The following is a 22,375-nucleotide window of genomic DNA, read 5'->3' on the forward strand; positions in this document are numbered from 1 at the left end:
ACCATGTGCTAAATAATGCAAGTCTGTCTGTTTTCAGAAGGTATTGTCTCAGGGACGCGTAGAGAAGGGAGATAGAAGGCTTGTGTGGTGTCATCCCAATTAGATCATCAAAAGCATTATTTGGGGCTTCTCTGGTTAAGTTTGACAGTCTAGAAGCACAAAAAGTATGTAGTTGGTATAATTGTAACCTCCGTGTCGTTGGGATGTTATACTGAGAAAGCAATTCTATTGTGGTGTACCATTTATGATGCTCCCTATCCATGAGATCCCCCACTTTTCTTAGACCCATCTCCGCCCAATCCCTAAGCCATGGGGCCGAGTGTCCCATATACAGTTCTGGATGTCTTGACAATGGCATATGTTTGGATATGAGGAACGGCAGGTTGTAAGCTTTACGTATTTCCTTCCATGTGATCAGGGTATCCCTTAGGAGAACTGAATGTCTGACCTCCTGGGGGAGCTTGGCAAAGGCAGTGTGCAGTAGGCAAGTGAGATTCCAGGGGCTAGCTAGGTCTGCTTCCAGCGCATAGTCTGAAAAATAGGAGGACCCGTGAATCCAGTCTAGGCAGTAGCGATATTTGATAGGGGGCAGGGTGGGCGGCCGCCCCCGGGCCCACTCTGGCAGGGGCCCACTGTGATCTCCAGAGATTATGCCATGTAATCACTCCTGTGGCCGGAGGCAGAGCAATTCCGCCTCCAGCCACAAGAGGCCGCTCCCTTCCCCCTGCACTTGAGTCACACACACAGAGCAGAGACTCAGGGAGTGAGCTGACTCCTGAGGCTGACTGTGACAGGACTGCGTTGCAGGTAATTATGGCGTCCTTTCTTTTTCTGGGGGGAGAGGAGGTGTGGGGTGTGATGTGCTGGTCTGGCAAAATGACGGGGACCTAATTTGGAGTTACAGGCTACTGGGGGGATGCAGCTTGGGGTGTGTATACCTGCTGTATTAGTGGAAAAAATGGCGGGCGGGTGGTAAGAAGAGGGTCTGCCATGTGTCCACTTGGTAACTGCAGCTTCTGCCATGAGATAGAATGAGCTTTCTGCCTCAGGTAGCAGACTCTTTGCCTCACTAGGGGACGGCTGCACAGCACAATCCCTTACTTTCACTTTCACTTATGCAGAGAGCCGACACACATTAGAGCTGACTGGAAGGTGTGTGCCCTGTCCCCTCCACTACTAAACCCCCCATATCTACCTATACTACTACACCCCTTATCCACTATACCTCACTACTACACCCCTTATCCACTATACCTCACTACTACACCCCTTATCCACTATACCTCGCTACTACACCCCTTATCCACTATACCTCGCTACTACACCCCTTATCCACTATACCTCGCTACTACACCCCTTATCCACTATACCTCGCTACTACACCCCTTATCCACTATACCTCACTACTACACCCCTTATCCACTATACCTCACTACTACACCCCTTATCCACTATACCTCACTACTACACCCCTTATCCACTATACCTCGCTACTACACCCCTTATCCACTATACCTCACTACTACACCCCTTATCCACTATACCTCACTACTACACCCCTTATCCACTATACCTCCACTACTACACCCCTCATCCACTACTACACCCCTTATCCACTATACCTCACTACTAAACCCCCCATATCTACCTATACTACTACACCCCTCATCCACTATACCTCACTACTACACCCCCCATATCTACCTACACTACTAAACCCCCCATATCTACCTATACTACTACACCCCTTATCCACTATACCTCACTACTACACCCCTTATCCACTACTACACCCCTCATCCACTACTACACCCCTTATCCACTATACCTTCACTACTGCACCCCTCATCCACTATACCTCCACTACTACACCCCTCATCCGCTATACCTCCACTACTACACCCCTCATCCGCTATACCTCACTACTACACCCCTTATCCACTATACCTCACTACTACACCCCTTATCCACTATACCTCACTACTACACCCCTCATCCACTATACCTCCACTACTACACCCCTCATCCGCTACACCTCCACTACTACACCCCTCATCCGCTACACCTCCACTACTACACCCCTCATCCGCTACACCTCCACTACTACACCCCTCATCCGCTATACCTCACTACTACACCCCTCATCCGCTATACCTCACTACTACACCCCTCATCCGCTATACCTCACTACTACACCCCTCATCCGCTATACCTCACTACTACACCCCTCATCCACTATACCTCACTACTACACCCCTCATCCACTATACCTCACTACTACACCCCTTATCCACTATACCTCACTACTACACCCCTCATCCACTATACCTCACTACTACACCCCTCATCCACTATACCTCACTACTACACCCCTCATCCACTATACCTCACTACTACACCCCTCATCCACTATACCTCACTACTACACCCCTCATCCACTATACCTCACTACTACACCCCTCATCCACTATACCTCACTACTACACCCCTCATCCACTATACCTCACTACTACACCCCTCATCCACTATACCTCACTACTACACCCCTCATCCACTATACCTCACTACTACACCCCTCATCCACTATACCTCACTACTACACCCCTCATCCGCTACACCTCCACTACTACACCCCTCATCCGCTACACCTCCACTACTACACCCCTCATCCGCTATACCTCACTACTACACCCCTCATCCGCTATACCTCACTACTACACCCCTTATCCACTATACCTCACTACTACACCCCTTATCCACTATACCTCACTACTACACCCCTTATGATGTTGGTCATTTCCAGCATCTTGTACTCAGTATAATGGGGTCACCCTGCTTTCCCAGCATCTAATACTCAGTATGATGGAGGTCACCCTGCTTTCCCAGCATCTAATACTCAGTATGATGGAGGTCACCCAACAAAGCAGCTATGGTTCTTTTATCTTGCATAACTCCTTTAAATTTTACATGGCCATATATGTGAAAAGTAGAAAGCCTTTTACACTGCTCTCAGTCCCTGTTCTCTATGAGTAATGTAGTTAAATATTTCCTTTATTATTTGGAAAGCAGTGTCTTCTGCTGAGGTTCCCTATGGGTAACTTAGTCGGTTGGGGGCCCACTCAGACTTGCTCGCCCCCCCTAGACTGAACCCCTAGCTACGCCCCTGAGTCTAGGACATGGCGGAAGATACAGGCTAAGTTATAGCCTCGTAGCTGCGGAAAATTTAGGCCTCCTTCCAGTTTCCCTAACATTAACTTTCGAAGGGAGATCCGAGGGCGCCTTCCCCTCCAAAGAAAAACTGTGAAAGCTTTATGTAATTTCTGGATGTCTTTGTGTTTAAGTAATAACGGCAGTGTTTGGAGCGGGTAAAGCAGGCGGGGGAAGCTTATCATCTTAATTAGATGACAACGTCCCATAAAAGTTAATGGCAGGTTCTCCCAATTACGGAGTTCTGCGGTTATTTTGGCTACTATAGGAGCGTAGTTCAGAGAATACAGTGTGTCTGCAGTTTTGCCTATGTGTATCCCTAGGTAAGTGATTGCTGAAGCAGCAGGTTTGACCCCCAGAGAACTGACAAAGGGCAGCCAGGCAGGGGATTTAGATCCCAGAGGAAGGATCTCACTCTTGGATACATTAACTCGATAGCCAGAGAAGCTACCGAAATAATGTAAGAAATCCAATATCTTGGGGACGGAGGCCTCCGGATTACTCAGGAACAATAGAACATCATCTGCGAACATGGTCGCTTTAACCGTTTGTTTGTTGATACTGAGTCCCTCATAGAGGCCTGTGTCCACCAAGTGGCTAGCCAGAGGCTCTATGGCGAGGTCAAAGAGAAGAGGGGATAGGGGGCACCCCTGCCTGGTTCCCTTCCCCAAGGTCAAAGGGGAAGATAATATTCCAGGGGTATGGACTTGTGCCTTTAGATCACTGTATAAGCCCGATAAAAATACTCTAAATGCTCCTGAAATACCGTACTTGTCCAGCACCGATCCCAGCCAGTCCCATCTAACATTATCAAAGGCTTTCTCCGCATCTAAAGCTAGGAGAGCCGGATTTTCTCCTGGCTGGGGTCGGTGCTGAACCCTATCCAGCACCATGAGAACCCTCCTGATGTTAGTGACTGCCGCTCTGTTTCGTATGAACCCTACTTGGTGGCTACCAATGAGGTCTGGTAAAAAGGATGCTAGTCTATTTGCCATTATTTTAGATATAAGTTTAAGGTCTTGGTTAATAAGAGAAATGGGCCTGTATGATCCAGGGTCAGATGGGTCCTTCCCTGGCTTAGGGATCACCTTTATGTACGCTAATTTAGCTGTGGATGAGATGGTCCCATTGTGTAGAATATGGGTAAAATAGCCAGAGAGGGCCAGGGAGACCTGGGGGGCCAGGATTTTATAGAAGTCCCCAGAGTATCCATCCGGCCCTGGAGCTTTTCCGCTGGGCAATCCCTTAATGGTGGAAAGCACTTCCTCTGCCGTAATGTCCGAATTTAACATGTCCAACTGATCCTGTGTGACTATCGGGAGAGAAAGTCCCTCCAAGAATCTACCCCCTTCCAACTGTGTCCCTTGCTCTGCTGTGTACAGTTTTGCATAGAACTTTCTCAATAGGTCATTGATAGCATGAGGCTGCGTGTGTTTCGTGCCATGTTCATCTTTCAGAGCATTAATGTGAGAAACTGCACCCCGTCCCTTTGCCAATCTCGCCAAGAGTCTCCCCGCCTTATTCCCCTGTTTAAACAGGTCTGTATCAAATTGGGATCTGTGCATCTGTTCCCTTTTATCTATCCAGAACTCAAACGCTGCGCGAGCAGATTGCCATTTCTCTTTGTTAGTGGATGTGGGGGATCTCAAGAACAGGGAGTAGGCTTCCTGTAATGTCGCGCTGGCCTTTGAGTAACCTAATCTAGTTCTTTTCTTTATGGCGCTATAGTGTGCCATGATGCGGCCCCTAAGGACCGCTTTTGCCGACTCCCAGTACACAGAGGCATTAGTTCTGTGCTCACTATTATGGTAGTCAAATTCCAGCCACCACCCCCGCAAAAGTTCGTGGAAGGACTCGTCCCTTGCTAGGAAACTAGGGAATCTCCAGGTAAAATCCTGCCGCGTAGGTGATGATGTCTGGAATTCAACCGATATAGGAGCATGATCAGATATTACCAAGTCCTCAATGCGGGCCTCAATCAGACAGTTAGAAAGGTGGGATCCTACCAAGAGGTAGTCAATTCGCGACCACGATTGATGGACATGTGAGAAATGTGTAAAATCCCGAGCATCAGGATATAGTGTCCGCCAACTGTCTGATAGGCCCGTTGTTTCTAGAAGAAGTGGTAAGACCTTGTCTCTAGACCTCGGCTGCGTCACAACCTTGGAACTACTTTTTCTATCCACTAATGGGTCATGGGTGGTGTTCAAGTCCCCCCCTACAACTTTGTTCGGGATATTGTCTGATTGGAGTGTCGCTACAATGCTTTCAAAATAAGTTTTATTCTCTCCATTGGGCGCATACAGGTTATAGATGCTGAACGAGTCTCCATTGTGTTCCAACTCCAAATGGGAAAGTCTCCCAGCTGTATCCGTGGTATGCGATAATAGAGAGAATGAAAACGTTTTGTGAAGTAACGTCACTACTCCCGCCTTATCGTCAACGGCTGACGATCCAAAAACAGACCCCACCCAAAATTTCTTTAACCTGAAGAAGTCATCCGAGGTCAGGTGTGTTTCTTGGAGTAATACTATATCTGGGCGGAACCTCTTCAAGTGCCTCAATATCTTAACCCTCTTTTGAGGGGAGCGGAGGCCCTTAACATTCCATGATAGAATCTTAATGGTCTCCATTAGTATGTCAGAATGGAGCGGCTAATATGAACAGTACAGCTAAGAAATTTGATTAGATGATCAGAGTGGTGTCGGGTCTGGTTTTCAATCATCAGCATGTATGGACGAGCGGCAGCACTATAGCGCATCAAGATAAATACCTCCGAAAAGAATTGCAGACATAATAAACATACGGGGGAATCACCATAAGAGCAGGAACAGTGAGACAAACAAGAAAAAAAACAATAGAAGAAACATCCCTGGACAAGCGTGAGAGATAATACCCACATCACTCCTGTCGCGTGGGCCGAGAACTCCCTTTTTTCGGGCATGTGTCACAGTGCCACCACCTCCCCAGCCTGTTAACTAACATTGCTTATTATTGGAGAGACCCTGGTAACCCAGTCATCCCCTCCGGCCCAAAGAACGTACTACATCCCTACATGTCCTCGTCAGCTGCCCTTAGACTTAGTGAGGAGGTTCACGTAGCATGGCCGAACAAGTAATAGTGAATATAAACTGTAGTGTACATAGCGGAGGCCACGTAGGGATATAGTACCCTGTTAACTCCAAGTGTGAAACATAGGGTAATCATCTCTGCAACCTAGCTATTTAACAATTTCTAACAGTAGGGAAGGAGATCCAATCCCATCCATGTGGGAGGCCACGATCATTAGTTCAATGTCTCAAGAACCATGACTATATAGAAATCAGATTTGGGTAGGCATTAGAACATTTGTTATAGCCAAGATAGTACTCAAGAAAAAGGATATTCAGTCTGGGGAAGCTGATCTCCGTCCATCAGCATAACGTCCTGAGGAGCGACGTCGGCGCTTGCGTTCCGCCTTCGTTTTTGGGCTGATGCGGCGTCCTCCTACCGACGAGGAGCGTCTTGTTTCCATCGGTGATGGTGACCGGTCGCGGTTGTGGTGGGGACGGCTGTGCTGAGAGGAAGATTCTCCGTTAAGGTGAAGTGCTTCAGCCGCCGCTTCTGGCGAGGTGTATGTAGAAAAAGTGCCATCATTGTGATATATTCGTAGGGTGGCGGGATACTGCAGTTGGAAGCGTCTATTTGCTTTGTAGAGGGATGAGCAAACAGAACTAAAGGCCCTCCTTTTTTTTGTGACTTCCGCCGAAAAATCCTCGAAGAGCAGTATTTTTACTCGGTGAAAGGTGAGCGGCTCCTTCCGTTTCCTGAACGCCCGTAATAGTTCCACCTTGTCATTATAATCGAGAAGTTTAAAGATGACCTGACGTGGGCGATGAGCTAAGCGTGCATTTTCAGTTTGCGAGGATGCACGTGTGTCAGGAGGGGGTCCGATTCTGTGTGCCCTCTCTACTCGACAGGAATGGTGTAGCCCAAGTGCTTTGGGAAGGTCTTTCTCACAAAACCTTTGTAATTCAGAAGGTAGTACCTTTTCGCTCACCCCTACTAGTCTCAGGTTGTTACGTCGTGACCGGTTTTCTAAGTCATCTAATTTGTCAGACACTCTTGACATCTCATCCTCCAGTAACTGAATTTTGTCATTTGCCTCCTTATTGTCATCCTCCAGAGACAACACCTTAGTCTCTAGAGTGGCTATACGGTTAGTGTGGTCTGAGACCTCCGTCTGTAGCTGCTGTAATGTAGATCTGATAACCAGCTCCACTGAGCGTTGTACCTCTGGTGCCATAAGTTTCACTACCTCTGCTGCCAACAGTCTGTAATCAAAAGCAGAGGATGCTGCAGATAATGGATGTGGGCATGGGAGGGAGGGAAGTGTCTGTGTCACACTGCAGCTGGCAGCGGTTTGTGCTGCCTGTGTGGTACCTGGAGAGTCCTGCTGCTGCAATTGCTGTGTCTCTGCAGCGTACTCCATGCTGTCTCCTTCACCTCCTCCTCCCCTGTCAGTGCCGGGCGCCATCTTGGAGTCTTGTGGCGGGGCTGCCGGTGCTGCCGGCGGCACAGCGGGGACGGCTTTGTGGCCCGCTTTTTGGACGTACTTGTCCATCCTGGCCACCGGGTGGATGTGCGGGCCGTTCGGTCTCCGGTCGGTCGTCCTGTGGACAGTTTAGGCGGGTATAGGCTGAGGTTCGGCGGGAGCTCCTGTGCGCCGTGCCTCACATGCCCGCGCCGGAACCGGAAGTCCCTTAAGATTAACTTTGATTGAGATCGCTTTGCAAGACGAGCTCACAGTTTTTCAAAATTGTAACTTGGTTTAAGAGCTCCCTGTACTGGGTCGAGAGGGGGAGTGGGGGAGGGGCATTCTGCTGCTATAATCTGCCTGCACTCACACTCAGCTATACGCGCTGCTGCTATAATCTGCCTGCACTTACACTCAGCTATACACACTACTGCTATAATGTGTCTGCACTTACACTCAGCCATTCACAATGCTGTATAGAAAAGTTTCTGTCACTGTCCTGCACAGCTCTGTGATTCTCACTTCCTGATTGGTCCATGCTGAACACACACCCCTTCCCCATTGCTGTCATGTGACCACACAGACCTCTGACAGCAGCCCTGCTTCTCTATTCTAGCCTGTTGTACTACACTACTGCATTATGGGGATCTGCATCTCCATCCTGTATCTACAAACTGCTGCTGTGTATCAGGTTTATGCAGTTACTATACATTATACTCCACATGCTGATTGCTATTCTGTACAGTAACTTAAAATATCACATATTCAGGTGTTTCACATTGTTTGTTTCATTTTACATGTTATTCAGAATAAAATAAATTATTTTGGGGTGTGGAACCAATTGTTTGCATTTCAATGATTTTTTTTATAGGTAAATTTGCTTTGGTTTAAGAGTGGATTTGAAATACAAGCACGGTCCCGGAACGAATTATGTTTGCACCACTTTACCTATCATCCCAATATAGCCATAGGAATAACCATAGAAGATTCTTGTTCAGCGTCGCTTATAAGCGTTGAAAGCCAGTATCCCCAGCTCAGTGATATACTGTATGTATATAGGCAAACAGAGCTTGTGGAGATAGCAACATATCGAGAAGGACAAGGCCTGGTCACTTATTTACTAACCACACATGTATATCTAAGCCTGCAACCTGTATCCTGGTAACCAGAGAGGTTTGCATGTTATCCGAGCGCACGATTGTTAGATGGCGGAAATCTCCTGATCTATAGAAGCCTAAAGGCCTATTACTTGGCACAATTTTCCATTACTTTTGGAATTTTCATGTTTTTTGCAGAACCCTCTATGCACATGATATTGTCTCATAATGCACTGAAAATTTCATGTACATTCAATATATTGCTAGATGGCTATTATTATAAAAACCTTTATGTGGTTAAGCAGTTTATAGGGTCACCCTTTAACTCTTTTCTACTTTACTCTGTCTCCCTGATGATATGTGGATACTTAAGGATAAACAGTGAAGTGCATTGGAGAGTGCTAAATTATCAGGCTTAAAGGGGTAGCATAGAGAAAAAAAATGTTTTCTTAAAATCGACTAATGTCAGGAAGTTATATAGATTTGTAATTTATTTCAATTAAAAAATGTCAAATCTTCCAGTACTCATCAGCTGCCGTATGTCCTGCAGGAAGTGATATTTTCTTTCCAGTCTGACACAGTGCTCTCTGCTGCCACCTCTGTCCATGTAAGGAACTGTCCAGAGCGGGAGACGTTTTCTATGGCGATTTGTTACTACTCTGGACAGTTCCTGACATGGACAGAGGTGGCAGCAGAGAGCACTGTGTCAGACTGGGAAAAATACACCGCTTTTTTGCTCAGGGTTCCTGATCTTAATGTAAAATGGCGCTCTAGTAAGTATGTTGCTATGGCCACACACTCTGTTTAGCCTATATATATTATATATAAAATATATATATATATATATATATATATATATATATATATATATATATATATATATATATGTATATAGGCTATATTTATAATTATACTTGTCACTATTTTTATACATATATAGGGATGATAGGTTTATCATTTGGAGTCTATAGAGGAGATATATGACATGACTGATTTATACTTATATAGGTATTCTATAGGACTGTGATACAGGGCGTTATTATTTTCTGAGCTATGATGATAGCAGTCTGTAAGTATGCCGCGCCTGATGGAACTTGATCGATATCATGCAAATATAGCCTGTGGATGGAGGCAGCACATACGTTCACTGATGGGAGTATAAGGGTGCGTTTACATAGTCAGTTTACAAAGCCAAAGCCTGGATCAGATTACAAATGGGGTTTTCATTAATTGCAATTAAAAACCTCAAGGTGTGAACACTACATTACCATATTTCCTTTGATGGGATGGTAAACAATGCACTATACATATACTTGGATTATTGAGATGACATGTTTGAACACAGATGGTCAGCAACTGACAAGTCCAATTTACTTTTGATTTATTATATATGCAAGTTCAGAGCAATGGAAACACAATTTCTAATGGCAGGTACACTTTAAAAGGAATCAGTCACCATAAAACTGCTCCCTAATCTATCGCCATCATGTTATAGAGCAGAAGGAGCTGAGCAGATTGATATATATCTTTATGGGAAGAGATTCAGTATAACTTAATTTTTTGACTGAAATCTCTGATGTTTCCATGCTTAAGAGTCTAGGCCATGGGGTGACACCGCCCACTGGACTCCTTACCACAGAATGATCAGGGATTTCAATCAACAAATTACAAGGTATACTGAATCTTTTCCTACAAAGTTATATATCAATATTTTCAGCTCTTCCTGCTCTATAACAGGATGGCGATAAGTTAGATAGTATTGTCTTGGTGACAGGTTCCCTTTAAGCTTAGAAGGAAAACAAGATTTTTAGCTATCTGCCCATGTTGCAGCCCTAAGCATGATAGTGAGCTGACAAGTTCCCTCTAAAGGGGCGCTATTAGCAGGTTAAAGAATCTAACCTGCTGATAGGCCCCTGTTGCACATGGGGCGCCAAGGAGGACAGTATGTGTCTTACCTTCTTCCTCATCGCCGATCCTGTGCCGTTAGCAGTGTAAACCTTGGTCTGGAGCACCGTTAGGAGCACTGCCCCACCCCCACAGCGCTGATCTAGCCCAAGCACTCCATTGATTATTAGAAGGAGCAGGTCAGCTTGCACTCTGGGAGTGGGGCAGTGCTCATAATGAAGCTCTGGATTGAGGATTACTCTGCTAACAGCACAGGAACAGCGCCAAGGTAGGAGATAAGAAACATAGGGAATAGAGATGAGCGAACCTCAAGCATGCTCGAGTCCATCCGAACCCGAACATTCGGCATTTGATTAGCGGGGGCTGCTGAACTTGGATAAAGCTCTAAGGCTATGTGGAAAACATGGATATAGTCATTGGCTGTATCCATGTTTTCCAGACAACCTTAGAGCTTTATCCAAGTTCAGCAGCCACCGATAATCAAATGCCGAACGTTCGGGTTCGGATGGACTCGAACCTGAACCCGGTTCGCTCATCTCTAATAGGGAATAGATTCGTCTAATCTGCTGATAATTCCCTTTTAAGAGCGTCCAGATTTAAGCAGCTGTATACAGTATCTGGAATCCTTACAAAGAAGGCCCTGTCTGTGAGCTGCTCTCCAATATCAGCACCTCTGGGAGTGTTCTCTTTACTCACCACGACTATTTACCCCAGAATCACATAAAAGTCACCGGTGAATGTACCTTGCTGATTCGGTAGGAGATAACTTGTTTTTCGAATTCAAAGGTCACTGAGGTCTTTTCGACAGATCCCAGCACAGAGGACATATTCACCACGGCGGCCTTCCTGCAGCTGAACGGTTCCCGGGCGTTCTCTTCTGCAGCTTTTTTCAGCAATGGATAAAAAGCCTAGAAATGAACAATGGGACAAGAGGTAAAAAAACTGAATTCAAATTTATTTCGTTATATTCAAATCCACGTGCGGGGACAGAATATGACGTCAACACTAACTGTAAAAAAAAACTTAAAAAATATTTATTCAAAAATGTTTTTATTAAGTCATTAAATTCCAAGAACAAAGAAACTACAATTTGTACAAGGCTGTCGGTGCACACAGAGTGACTACAAGGCTGAAGGAATGAGATTGTTTCCTCTTCAAAGAGTTCTTAGGCTGCATTCACACGTTCAGGGATTTTCCTGGTCCGCGATTGTGGTCTGCTAGCTACCTCCGTGATCCGTGCAAAACAGTCCGTTTTTCATCCTTTTTGCATCCTTGTCCGTTTTTTTCACGGATATTTTAAATTACATTGATTACATCACGTCCGTGTACATCCGTGAAAAAGCGCAAAAACTGAAATTTCTCATCAACTATGAAGATCTATATTAAAACATAACTTTTAATGTCATTTTAATAATAATAATATGTGCGATAATGTGAAATTAAAAACGAACGGTGTAACCAGTGCCTTTCTTCACTTTTGTAATCTATACATATGACACAATATGGCTCCTTTTCTAGCAACCTGCAATATCTCTGCTATTGTCAAATGATGACAGATAGAATACACCGTATGATTGTCCTGGGAGCAGATCGCTCCTAACTCTCAGCTTTATGGACACAGTGTTATATGTCTACTGGTGATAGTTAAGACACCTTCCGTGCTTCCGTTCCGAGTTAAGACATGTCCTATTTTTAAACGGAAAGGATCACAGATCCGTGAAATCACGGAACGTCTGAATAGCCCAATAGAAAGCAATGGGCTGTAAAATTGTCCGTGCGCACGGACAACTTCCCGGAACGTGTGCATGCAGCCTTATGACACAAACACTTGCATGACTTTAGATGCACGTGCAGAAGCCAACAGTAGTGTAAGGGCGGTATTACACGTCCTGATCACTATAAAACTCGTTTACTAAGTCTATTACACGGCTCGAATTTTGTGCTGCAAGGGCTGTGTGTGTGTGTGTGTATATATATATTATATATATATACACACACATATACTGTCAGCGATGTCCGTGCAGCCCATCCTTTAACCCCTTCAAGACAGAGCCCTTTGATGCACAAAAGTCAGAGTCAAATTAATACAAAAAAGTCAGAGTCAAATTGTTCCTCCCCGCCTTTTAAGAGCCATAGCACTTTTATTTTTCCATCTACAGGGCTGGTTGGGGTGTCATTTTTTGCGCCATTTTTATTAATATCATACTGGTGTAACAGAAAAATTTTGACCGCTTTTTGTTAAACTTTTTTCTGATATATCAATTAACCCTTTGAGGACCAGGCCCAAAATGACCCAGTGGACCGCGCAAATTTTAATCTTAGTGTTTCCGTTTTTCCCTCCTCCCTTTCTAAGAGCTCTAGCACTCTCAGTTTTTTATCTACAAGGCCATGTAAGGGCTTATTTGTTACAGGAATAGTTGTACTGTGTAATGGCGTCATTCATTTCACCATAACATGTATGATGGAATTCCAAATATATTATTTATGAAGATATAAATAGGTGAAATCGCAAAAAAGAATGCAATATGGTAACGTTTGGGGGGTTCCTGTGTCTACGTAATGCACTATATGGTAACAGCGACATTATACAATTAGTCTATAGGTCAGTCCGAACACAACCATATGCAGGTTACACAGATTCTCTAATGTTATATATTTTTTTTAAATGAAATCCTTTTTTTTGGCAATTAATTATAAATAAAATGGGACTATTGTGACGCTTATAACGGTTTTATTTTTTCACCTACGGGGCTGTATGGGGTGTCATTTTTTCCGCCATGATCTCTAGTTTTTATTAATACCATATTTGTGAAGATCGGACGTTTTGATCACTTTTTATAATTTTTTTTTCTATATAATGTAACATAAAATCGGTAATCCACGCACTTTTTTCCCTCTTTCCGTGTACGCCGTTTACCGTTCGCAATGACGCTTGTTATATTTTAATAGATCAGACAATTACGCACGCTACGGTATATTATATGTTTATTTGTTTATTTATTTTTATATGTTTTATTTATATAATGAGAAAGGGGGGTGATTTCAACTTTTATTGGGGGAGGGGTTTTGGGGTAGTGTGTTAGTGTTTTTAACTTTTGTTTTTTTACACATTTGAAGTCCCTTTGGGGGACTTTTACATACAGTACTTGGATTTTTACACTGATGATTGCTATGCCATAGGCATAGCATTGATCAGTGTTATCGGCGATCTGCTCATTGAGCCTGCCTGTGCAGGCTCAGTGTAGCAGATCGCCGATCGGACCGCACGGAGGCAGGTGAGAGACCTCCGGCAGTCCGTTTTACCGATCGGGACCCCCGCAGTCACACTGCGGGGGTCCCGATCGGTAAGTGACAGGGGACTCCCCCTGTCACTTACACTTAAACGCCGCGGTCGCGCGGCGTTTAAGGAGTTAATGACACGCGGCAGCGCGATCGCTGCAGCGTGTCATTACCGGTGAGGTCCCAGCTGCTGATTGCAGCCGGCCCCCACCTGCTATGAAGCGCGCTCCGCTCCGGAGCACGCTTCATAGCGGGAGAAACACCCAGGGCGTACAGTTACGCCCTAGGTCGTCTGGGGACAGACTTCCATGGCGTAACTATACGCCCTGGGTCGTCTAGGGGTTAAAAAAATCAGCAATCCTGTTTTTATTTTCCGTTTATGCCGTTCAACATGCAGGAAGAATAATGTAATATCTTAATAGATCAGACAATTCCGCACGCTACGATACATATGTTTATCTTATTTTTTAAAATATTTTTATAATGGGCAAGGGGGTATATTAAACTTTTATGGGGGGAGAAAAGGGGGTTTTTAATACTTTTAAAAACTTTTTTTTACTACACTTTTTTTTAACAGTAAAACATGCAATCATTCGATTGCATGTACTGATCTATGCTATGCCATAGCATAGCATAGGTCAGTGTTATCTGCGATCTATGCATAGAGTCTTCCTGAGAGCAGACTCTGTGCATAGAACGCCGAACCGACAGGAAGGAGGTAAGAGGCTTACCCCCGCCTGTTGGTACATGCGATTGGTAGGGTCCCAATCACTCAGTGACAGATGCTTGTTCTATCACTGAGTACCTTAAACGCTGCGATCGCTATAGATCGCAGCTTTTAAGGGGTTAATGAAACGCAGCTGCTTCTCATTACCCTCAGCTCCCGGGACACTGATGTACATGACTGCTCTCACTGCAGCGGTACCGCACACATCAAACCCCTTCAGTGTCAGGAACGTCCATATACGTTCCATGGAGCCATAATTGTCCGAATCGCCCTGATTTGGCAGATTATCACTCCGTATAATAGAGCCCTAAGGATCCAATATTACTGACACGTACAAAGTGAATACTAATGTGACCTTGTGCGTGGGGCCTTTATCACACACGCTGGATGTGCACTACTTGCATAAGACTACAGACATATGACAGCTGTCAGGTCGGGATGATAGGGAATCAGCTGACGAAATTACACACTAAACTGCTGATAGACTGCTCCTCCAAATCAACTGACTCTCAATAAGATGCAGTGCAATGTTCTGACAATAACAGTCATATCATGGGCGCTGTCACTTTCAAAAACTTTATCCGTCAGCGTCCAAGTGTTCAGATTCCAGTGGTACAGGAAGGGAGAGACGTGCGCTGCTATGTGCTCCTCTCCCCGCTCTGTGTCTGAGACCTGGGCGGCCCCCAGGACTTGGGGATCAGTTGAGGATATGTAACACAGAAAATTACACAGAATTAGTCACAAGGGTTCTATGTGGAGTTGTGTCTTTGTGTCTTGAAATTCCAACCTAAATCTGCTGTGATTCCGATCTTCGTTCCGGATTGTATTTATGATGTCAAGGACAGAGACAGAAGAAAAAAAGAAAGAACTTACAAAGAGAAGTGACAGTAAAGATGTGGTTTGCAGGCTGGGTGGTTAACATAAGAATCAGAATGGTAGTAAGGCAGCAGTGGTGTCTAACAGGTGAAGGGTCAAGGCAGACAGCCCTGATGCAGGATGGACTGTCTGGGTCGGAAATGGAAAGGGCATTAAGGTACAGAAGGGGCCAGACACATAGGCCTAACCCGAGAAGCATGCACAAGTCCGGAAACAAACAGCAGACAAAGGAAAAACACCTTCATTCAGGAACACAAGGAACCAACAATGCTCAGGCAAGAAGAAGTGTGTGGAGCATGTTTAAATAGGAAAAAATAAGAAAAAAAAATGGAGCATACTAAACCTGGGGAGGCTAGGCATGCGTGCTAAGGAACTGCAGCAACAACACAAAGCACAGGATAGGAGGAGAGAAGATGCAGATGGGCCACCACCATCATGATGGACGCTACAAAAAAAAAAAAAAAAAACACAGAGAAAGAATAGGCAGGTCTGGGACTGGGCTGGGAGGCACTACACTGAAAATGTATGTCAAGTCAGATATCTCTCCAGAAGGAAACATAACCTACCTATAGGCAGCTGTTTTGGAGCTATTGCCCCAAATACAGAGCGGGATGCTGGCTGGCTGCTGAGAGGCCTATTGTGTAGCGCTAATAATTCTCCTCTAGGCTATGTTCACACTACGTATATTTGAGGCTGTATGTTTGAGGCTGTATAGCAACCAAAACAAGGAGTGGATTGAAAACACAGAAAGGATCTGTTCACATAATGTTGTAATTGAGTGGATGGCCGTCATTTAATGGCAAATATGTGCTGTTATTTTAAAACAACGGCTGTTATATTGAAATAATGGAAGTTATTTACTGTTATATGGCGGCCATCCACTCAATTTCACCATTGTGTGGACAGAGCCTTTCTGTGTTTTCAATCCACTCCTGGTTTTGGTTGCTATGAGGACCTGACATGAGGACCAAATACAGCCTCAAATATACATAGTATGAACCCAGCCTAATTAGGGTGCGTTCACACCTACAGGATCTGCAGCAGATCTGCAGCAGATTTGATGCTGTGTTCAGTTATTTAAATGAAATCTGCTGCAGAAAATCAGCTGCAGATCCTGTAGGTGTGAACGCACCTTATAGGGGAAACTCAGAGGGAAAAAATATTTTCGAATCAACTAGTGTCAGAAAGTTATAGATTTGTAATTTTCTTCTATTTAAAAATCTCAAGTCTTCTCAAGTGATTTATTCTTTCCAACCTGACACGATGCTCTCTGCTGCCACCTCTGTCCATGTCAGGAACTGTCCAGAGCAGTAGCAAATCGTCATAGAAAACCTCTCTTAGGGTGGGTTCACACTGAGGAATTCTCGCAGATAAATTCCGCGGAATTCTGTCGCCTGTAAGCACACACGTCAACTCTTTTCGGCGGAATGCTGAATCAGCCGGCCCATAGAATGGTGTCTATGGGGCCGGCGGAAAGGTGTGCGTACAGGCGACGGAATTCCGCAGAATTTATCCACGAGAATTCCTGAGTGTGAACCCACCCTTGCTCTGGACAGTTGCTGACATGGACAGAGGTGGCAGCAGAGAGCACTCTGTCAGACTGGAAAAAATACATAACTTCCTGCAGGACATACAGCAGCTGGTAAGTACAGGATGACTTGAGATTTTTAAATAGAAGTGATTTACAAATCTATACAACTCTTTGACAGCAGTTGATTGAAAGCAATTGTTGTCTCCAGAGTACCCCTTTAAAGAGAAAGCTACCTTAAAAAGGTAGTGCGAATACATATCCTTCCCAGGATTCTCAGTGAGGCAGCAATGGTCAGTAAGTCTCCATAAGTCTTTATAGAATTCTTATTAAGCCTATAAATGGCTATGACATATGACATACCTGGGTTACCTGCATGGGCCCAACCACGTTTATTTTGAACGTGTCAATCATGTCGTCTGCATCCACCTTCTCCATGTTTATCCGTGACATCACGCCGGCATTGTTTATCAGCAGATTTAACCCAGAGCCGCTCAGATGCTTCTCCACCTCTATGGCGGCTCCTCTCACGCTGTCCACATCAGTGGCGTCTGCGAATCCCAACAAAGACATTGGACAGATAATAAGAATATGGTGCAGTAGGGAACATGTTCTGCTCTATAATCCTGAAGTCCGGCCAAGGACAAGATCTGCTCTCCCGGTGTTTGTGCAGATTTCACTCCTTCCAAAATTTCATTAAAAAAAAAACAAAAAAAACACACTGACATAATCATTGTGTACGTGGCTGAGGTTGTTTGGACAGGGAATCTGAGTCCTGGCACTTGGAGTGTATGTGTATTCTGGTGCACATCAGGCAATAGAAGACATAAAAACCCGCAGCAATCCTATGCTTAAAGTGTCACTGTCGGTTGTTTTTTTTGTTTGTTTGTTTGTTTTTTGCAGAAATGAATAGTCCAGGCGATTTTAAGAAACTTTGTAATTGGGTTTATTAGGCAAATATGCCATTATCTGCATTCAAATAGACTTTCCCCAGGTCCCCCCCCCCTCCCTCCTCTCAGTCACTGCTCATTATCACCAAATCTCGACTCTCTTACATCAGTCGGGCCCTGTGTAACCTATGGAGAGGGGAGGAGGGAGATTAGTCGCCAGCAGAGAACAAAGTATTACACATAGGAAGCTCTTCCATACTATACACTCATTCCCCAGTATGGCTACATAGGCCTGAGGAAGGTCGGAAGCACGACCGAAACGTTGCCCGTAGCATTACTTTTCTACTCTAATTCGTACTACTTGATCTGGTTGGATTGTGGTATATGATTTTCTTCTGAATAAAATTTCACCAGCATACAATCTTCTGGGAGTGCAGTGCTTCTGTTCATATGTATTATGGGATTGAGGAATCCCTCTGCACTAGCACCCAACAATACGATTTAGGGTGTGCGGATTGTTGTTGTTACGCAACACTTACTTACCCATCTTGAAGGAAGACCCCACAATCAAGACCATATTGTCAGAAGGCATTAATGTTGTATCTAGACGAGCGCGTACACTAGGTGACACATTATCACCATCTATGCCGGTTAATAATAAAAACCGCAGAAGCAATGCCACCTGGCTCAACACTGTTGGATTCTACAAATGTGGTCACCATCCATGTAAAACATGTTCATACAGCACAACATGCAAAGAATTTACCGACACGGGGGGCAACAAAATATACCAAATAAAATCCTTCCTCAATTGCAACAGCTTTAATGTAGTGTACATAATCCAATGCACAAGCTGCAATGTTTTATATGTAGGCTGTACAACTCGCAAGCTGAAAATCCGCGCTTGCGAACATCTATATGATATTGAACATCCAGGCAATAGAACACCATCGGGTGCCTCAAGACATTTTCTAGATACACACAATGGATCCACTAAATCCTTCCGTATATTTGCAATTGAAAGAGTACATACTACCATTAGGGGAGGTGACATCCAGAAGCTACTCAAGGACAGGGAAGCTTTTTGGATGTTCTGCCTGGACACTTGTTTCCCTCAGGGCATGAATTTAAAGAGAGAACTTCTCATTTATTATTGATAATTTATGTGTCCCGAATGTTGGGAATCACTATATACTTCTTATATGTTGAGATCACATACACGTGATTGTTCTTTCCCTCGCCTGGCAGGTTGGCAATATTCCTCTTCGCTGTTATGCTGATTCCCGATTACTCCCATGTGAATTCATGTCCAACTGCTCAGCTGTTTAGTTTCCAACACTGCTATACCAGTGTGAATTCCCGTTCCACCCCCAGCATAAGTATGGCCTTTGCTTATATTATAAGTATGTATAGTATTTGGGGCAGAGATGTATATATTAATATGTACACCAGTGTGATTTGTGTTTTATGATGTATTTTGCTATTATGATTCACTAGTCTTTTGTCTCCACGGGCTGATCACATGTATTTAGTTCACAGCTGTGCGGTGGCGCAGACGCAGTCAAGGAGGTGGGCGGACCGCTGTCATGCTTCCTCGCCGGCTGGTGACTACTTATTGTGATCTAACTCAGTGGAGGTTAGCCATGATTAAGGCTGCGGTGTAGCAGCCGAAACGCGTAGGCTTCAGTTGGGGGCATGCCGCATGTGTGTACGGTGACGGAGATACAATAAATTACGCATATGATTCCACCTTGCCGGGAGCTGGACTCGTTCATTTTCCGCATCTGTTCTGTTTTGGTGACTCATCTCCCTCAACCCCTCCCCTCTCCTTAGACAATCCTGAAGACGGGGGGGGGGGGGGGGGGGGGGGGGGGGGGGGGGGTTAGAGCTTCAAACTGCGTTTTCATGATAAAAATGCATTTTTCGGATAATAAACCCAATTACAAAGTTTCTTAAAATCGCCTGGACTATTGATTTCTGCAAAAAAAAAATTAAACGACAGTGACACTAACTTACAGGTCATAAAGGAAAGACTGAGATTTCTTCTCTTTTCTAATCCACTCCTGGCTTTGGCTTCAAGAATCTGTCAGCTAATCTCTCTGTGTAAACACACCATAAGGAATAGATCTCCCAATGAGCATCCTGTGACAGTGTGACCCTCAGATGCAGCCAGGTTTTGCACCCTCTTTGTGTTATTGCATGCCTTGTATCACTTACCCAGAGGAAGCAGCACTATATTCTTATGCTCGGAAGCTAAAGTCCTGAGTTCCTGAAAAAAATAAGAAAGATTTCCTATTGTACTGTATGTGATTATGGGTTCACCTGCTAACACCTGCACAGAGATTACAGGTTATGCTGCTATGGACACCTTCACACTTGCTAAGTGGACTATGGCAGAAAGGTCTGATGACATATACCGCCATGTAACACACCGCTGCTCTTTCAGGTCACTGCACTCACTGAATGTAGTCTTCTAGTGACTATGCCTGGTCTGTTTCTGACAGTATACTATTACTCCAAGGCTAGTACATACATACTGACCCTGATCACCCCACAGGATAGTAGTGTACATACTGACCCCACTCACCCCACAGGATAGTAGTGTACATACTGACCCCGCTCACCCCACAGGATAGTAGTGTACATACTGACCCCCATCACCCCACAGGATAGTAGTGTACATACTGACCCCGCTCACCCCACAGGATAGTAGTGTACATGTGGCTCAGGGAAGAAACAGAGTGCTGCACCTCACACCTATGGCTGATACTAGTGCCGCTTGGCTAAATAAAAAACACATCAGAATTTTGTGTATGAATTGATCAAGCCATACTGCCCCATGTACCTCGTGCCGGTATCTGATACACATGGGTCCCTACACTAAGTCCACACCGTGCCAGTCAGTGGCCACCAACCCCGCAGGCACGCACAGCCAGGGAACGGGGGCCATGGGACGGCCCTGCGACCCCCATGTCACAGGACCAGGCCCAAAAACACCACACCAGAACCCGGCCAGCACCGCCGGCGGAGAAGGTCGCCCCCAAGCAGCACAAGTCTGGATAAGGTATTGCGCTCACCATAGCTGCAGCAAACAGAATGGGAAAAAAACAGGAGGGATTAAAACCATGTGCACTCAGGTGTCTCCTGCTAATTGCGGTCATGTGGGTCTCACCAGGAGGAGTGCAATACACGGAGAAAAGAGAGAAACAAAATGTGGCTCAGGGAAGAAACAGAGTGCTGCACCTCACACCTATGGCTGATACTAGTGCCGCTTGGCTAAATAAAAAACACATCAGAATTTTGTGTATGAATTGATCAAGCCATACTGCCCCATGTACCTCGTGCCGGTATCTGATACACATGGGTCCCTACACTAAGTCCACACCGTGCCAGTCAGTGGCCACCAACCCCGCAGGCACGCACAGCCAGGGAACGGGGGCCATGGGACGGCCCTGCGACCCCCATGCCACAGGACCAGACCCAAAAACACCACACCAGAACCCGGCCAGCACCGCCGGCGGAGAAGGTCGCCCCCAAGCAGCACAAGTCTGGATAAGGTATTGCGCTCACCATAGCTGCAGCAAACAGAATGGGAAAAAAAACAGGAGGGATTAAAACCATGTGCACTCAGGTGTCTCCTGCTAATTGCGGTCATGTGGGTCTCACCAGGAGGAGTGCAATACACGGAGAAAAGAGAGAAACAAAATGTGGCTCAGGGAAGAAACAGAGTGCTGCACCTCACACCTATGGCCGATACTAGTGCCGCTTGGCTAAATAAAAAACACATCAGAATTTTGTGTATGAATTTATACCGGCACGAGGTACATGGGGCAGTATGGCTTGATCAATTCATACACAAAATTCTGATGTGTTTTTTATTTAGCCAAGCGGCACTAGTATCAGCCATAGGTGTGAGGTGCAGCACTCTGTTTCTTCCCTGAACCGCATTTTGTTTCTCTCTTTTCTCCGTGTTTTGCACTCCTCCTGGTGAGACCCACATGACCGCAATTAGCAGGAGACACCTGAGTGCACATGGTTTTAATCCCTCCTGTTTTTTCCCATTCTGTTTGCTGCAGCTATGGTGAGCGCAATACCTTATCCAGACTTGTGCTGCTTGGGGGCGACCTTCTCCGCCGGTGGTGCTGGCCGGGTTCTGGTGTGGTGTTTTTGGGTCTGGTCCTGTGGCATGGGGGTCGCAGGGCCGTCCCATGGCCCCCGTTCCCTGGCTGTGCACGCCTGCGGGGTTGGTGGCCACTGACTGGCACGGTGTGGACTTAGTGTAGGGACCCATGTGTATCAGATACCGGCACGAGGTACATGGGGCAGTATGGCTTGATCAATTCATACACA

General features: G+C 45.3%; 1 protein-coding gene across 1 annotated transcript in view; it reads right to left on the reverse strand.

Moving 5' to 3' along the window:
- Positions 1-22,375, reverse strand: part of LOC138787910 (C-signal-like) — a 30,022-nt gene that overhangs the window by 4,812 nt on the left and 2,835 nt on the right. Inside the window, exons 2-4 of the mRNA XM_069965223.1 lie at positions 20,243-20,294; positions 17,499-17,686; positions 11,469-11,633 (exon numbers count right to left, since the gene is read on the reverse strand). Of these exons, the coding sequence (XP_069821324.1) occupies positions 11,469-11,633; positions 17,499-17,686; positions 20,243-20,294 (405 nt within the window). The remainder of the gene's footprint in view (positions 1-11,468; positions 11,634-17,498; positions 17,687-20,242; positions 20,295-22,375) is intronic.

The sequence above is a fragment of the Dendropsophus ebraccatus genome, chromosome 4 (genome assembly GCF_027789765.1).
Source record: "Dendropsophus ebraccatus isolate aDenEbr1 chromosome 4, aDenEbr1.pat, whole genome shotgun sequence".
In the NCBI taxonomy this organism is placed as follows: Eukaryota; Metazoa; Chordata; class Amphibia; order Anura; family Hylidae; genus Dendropsophus; species Dendropsophus ebraccatus.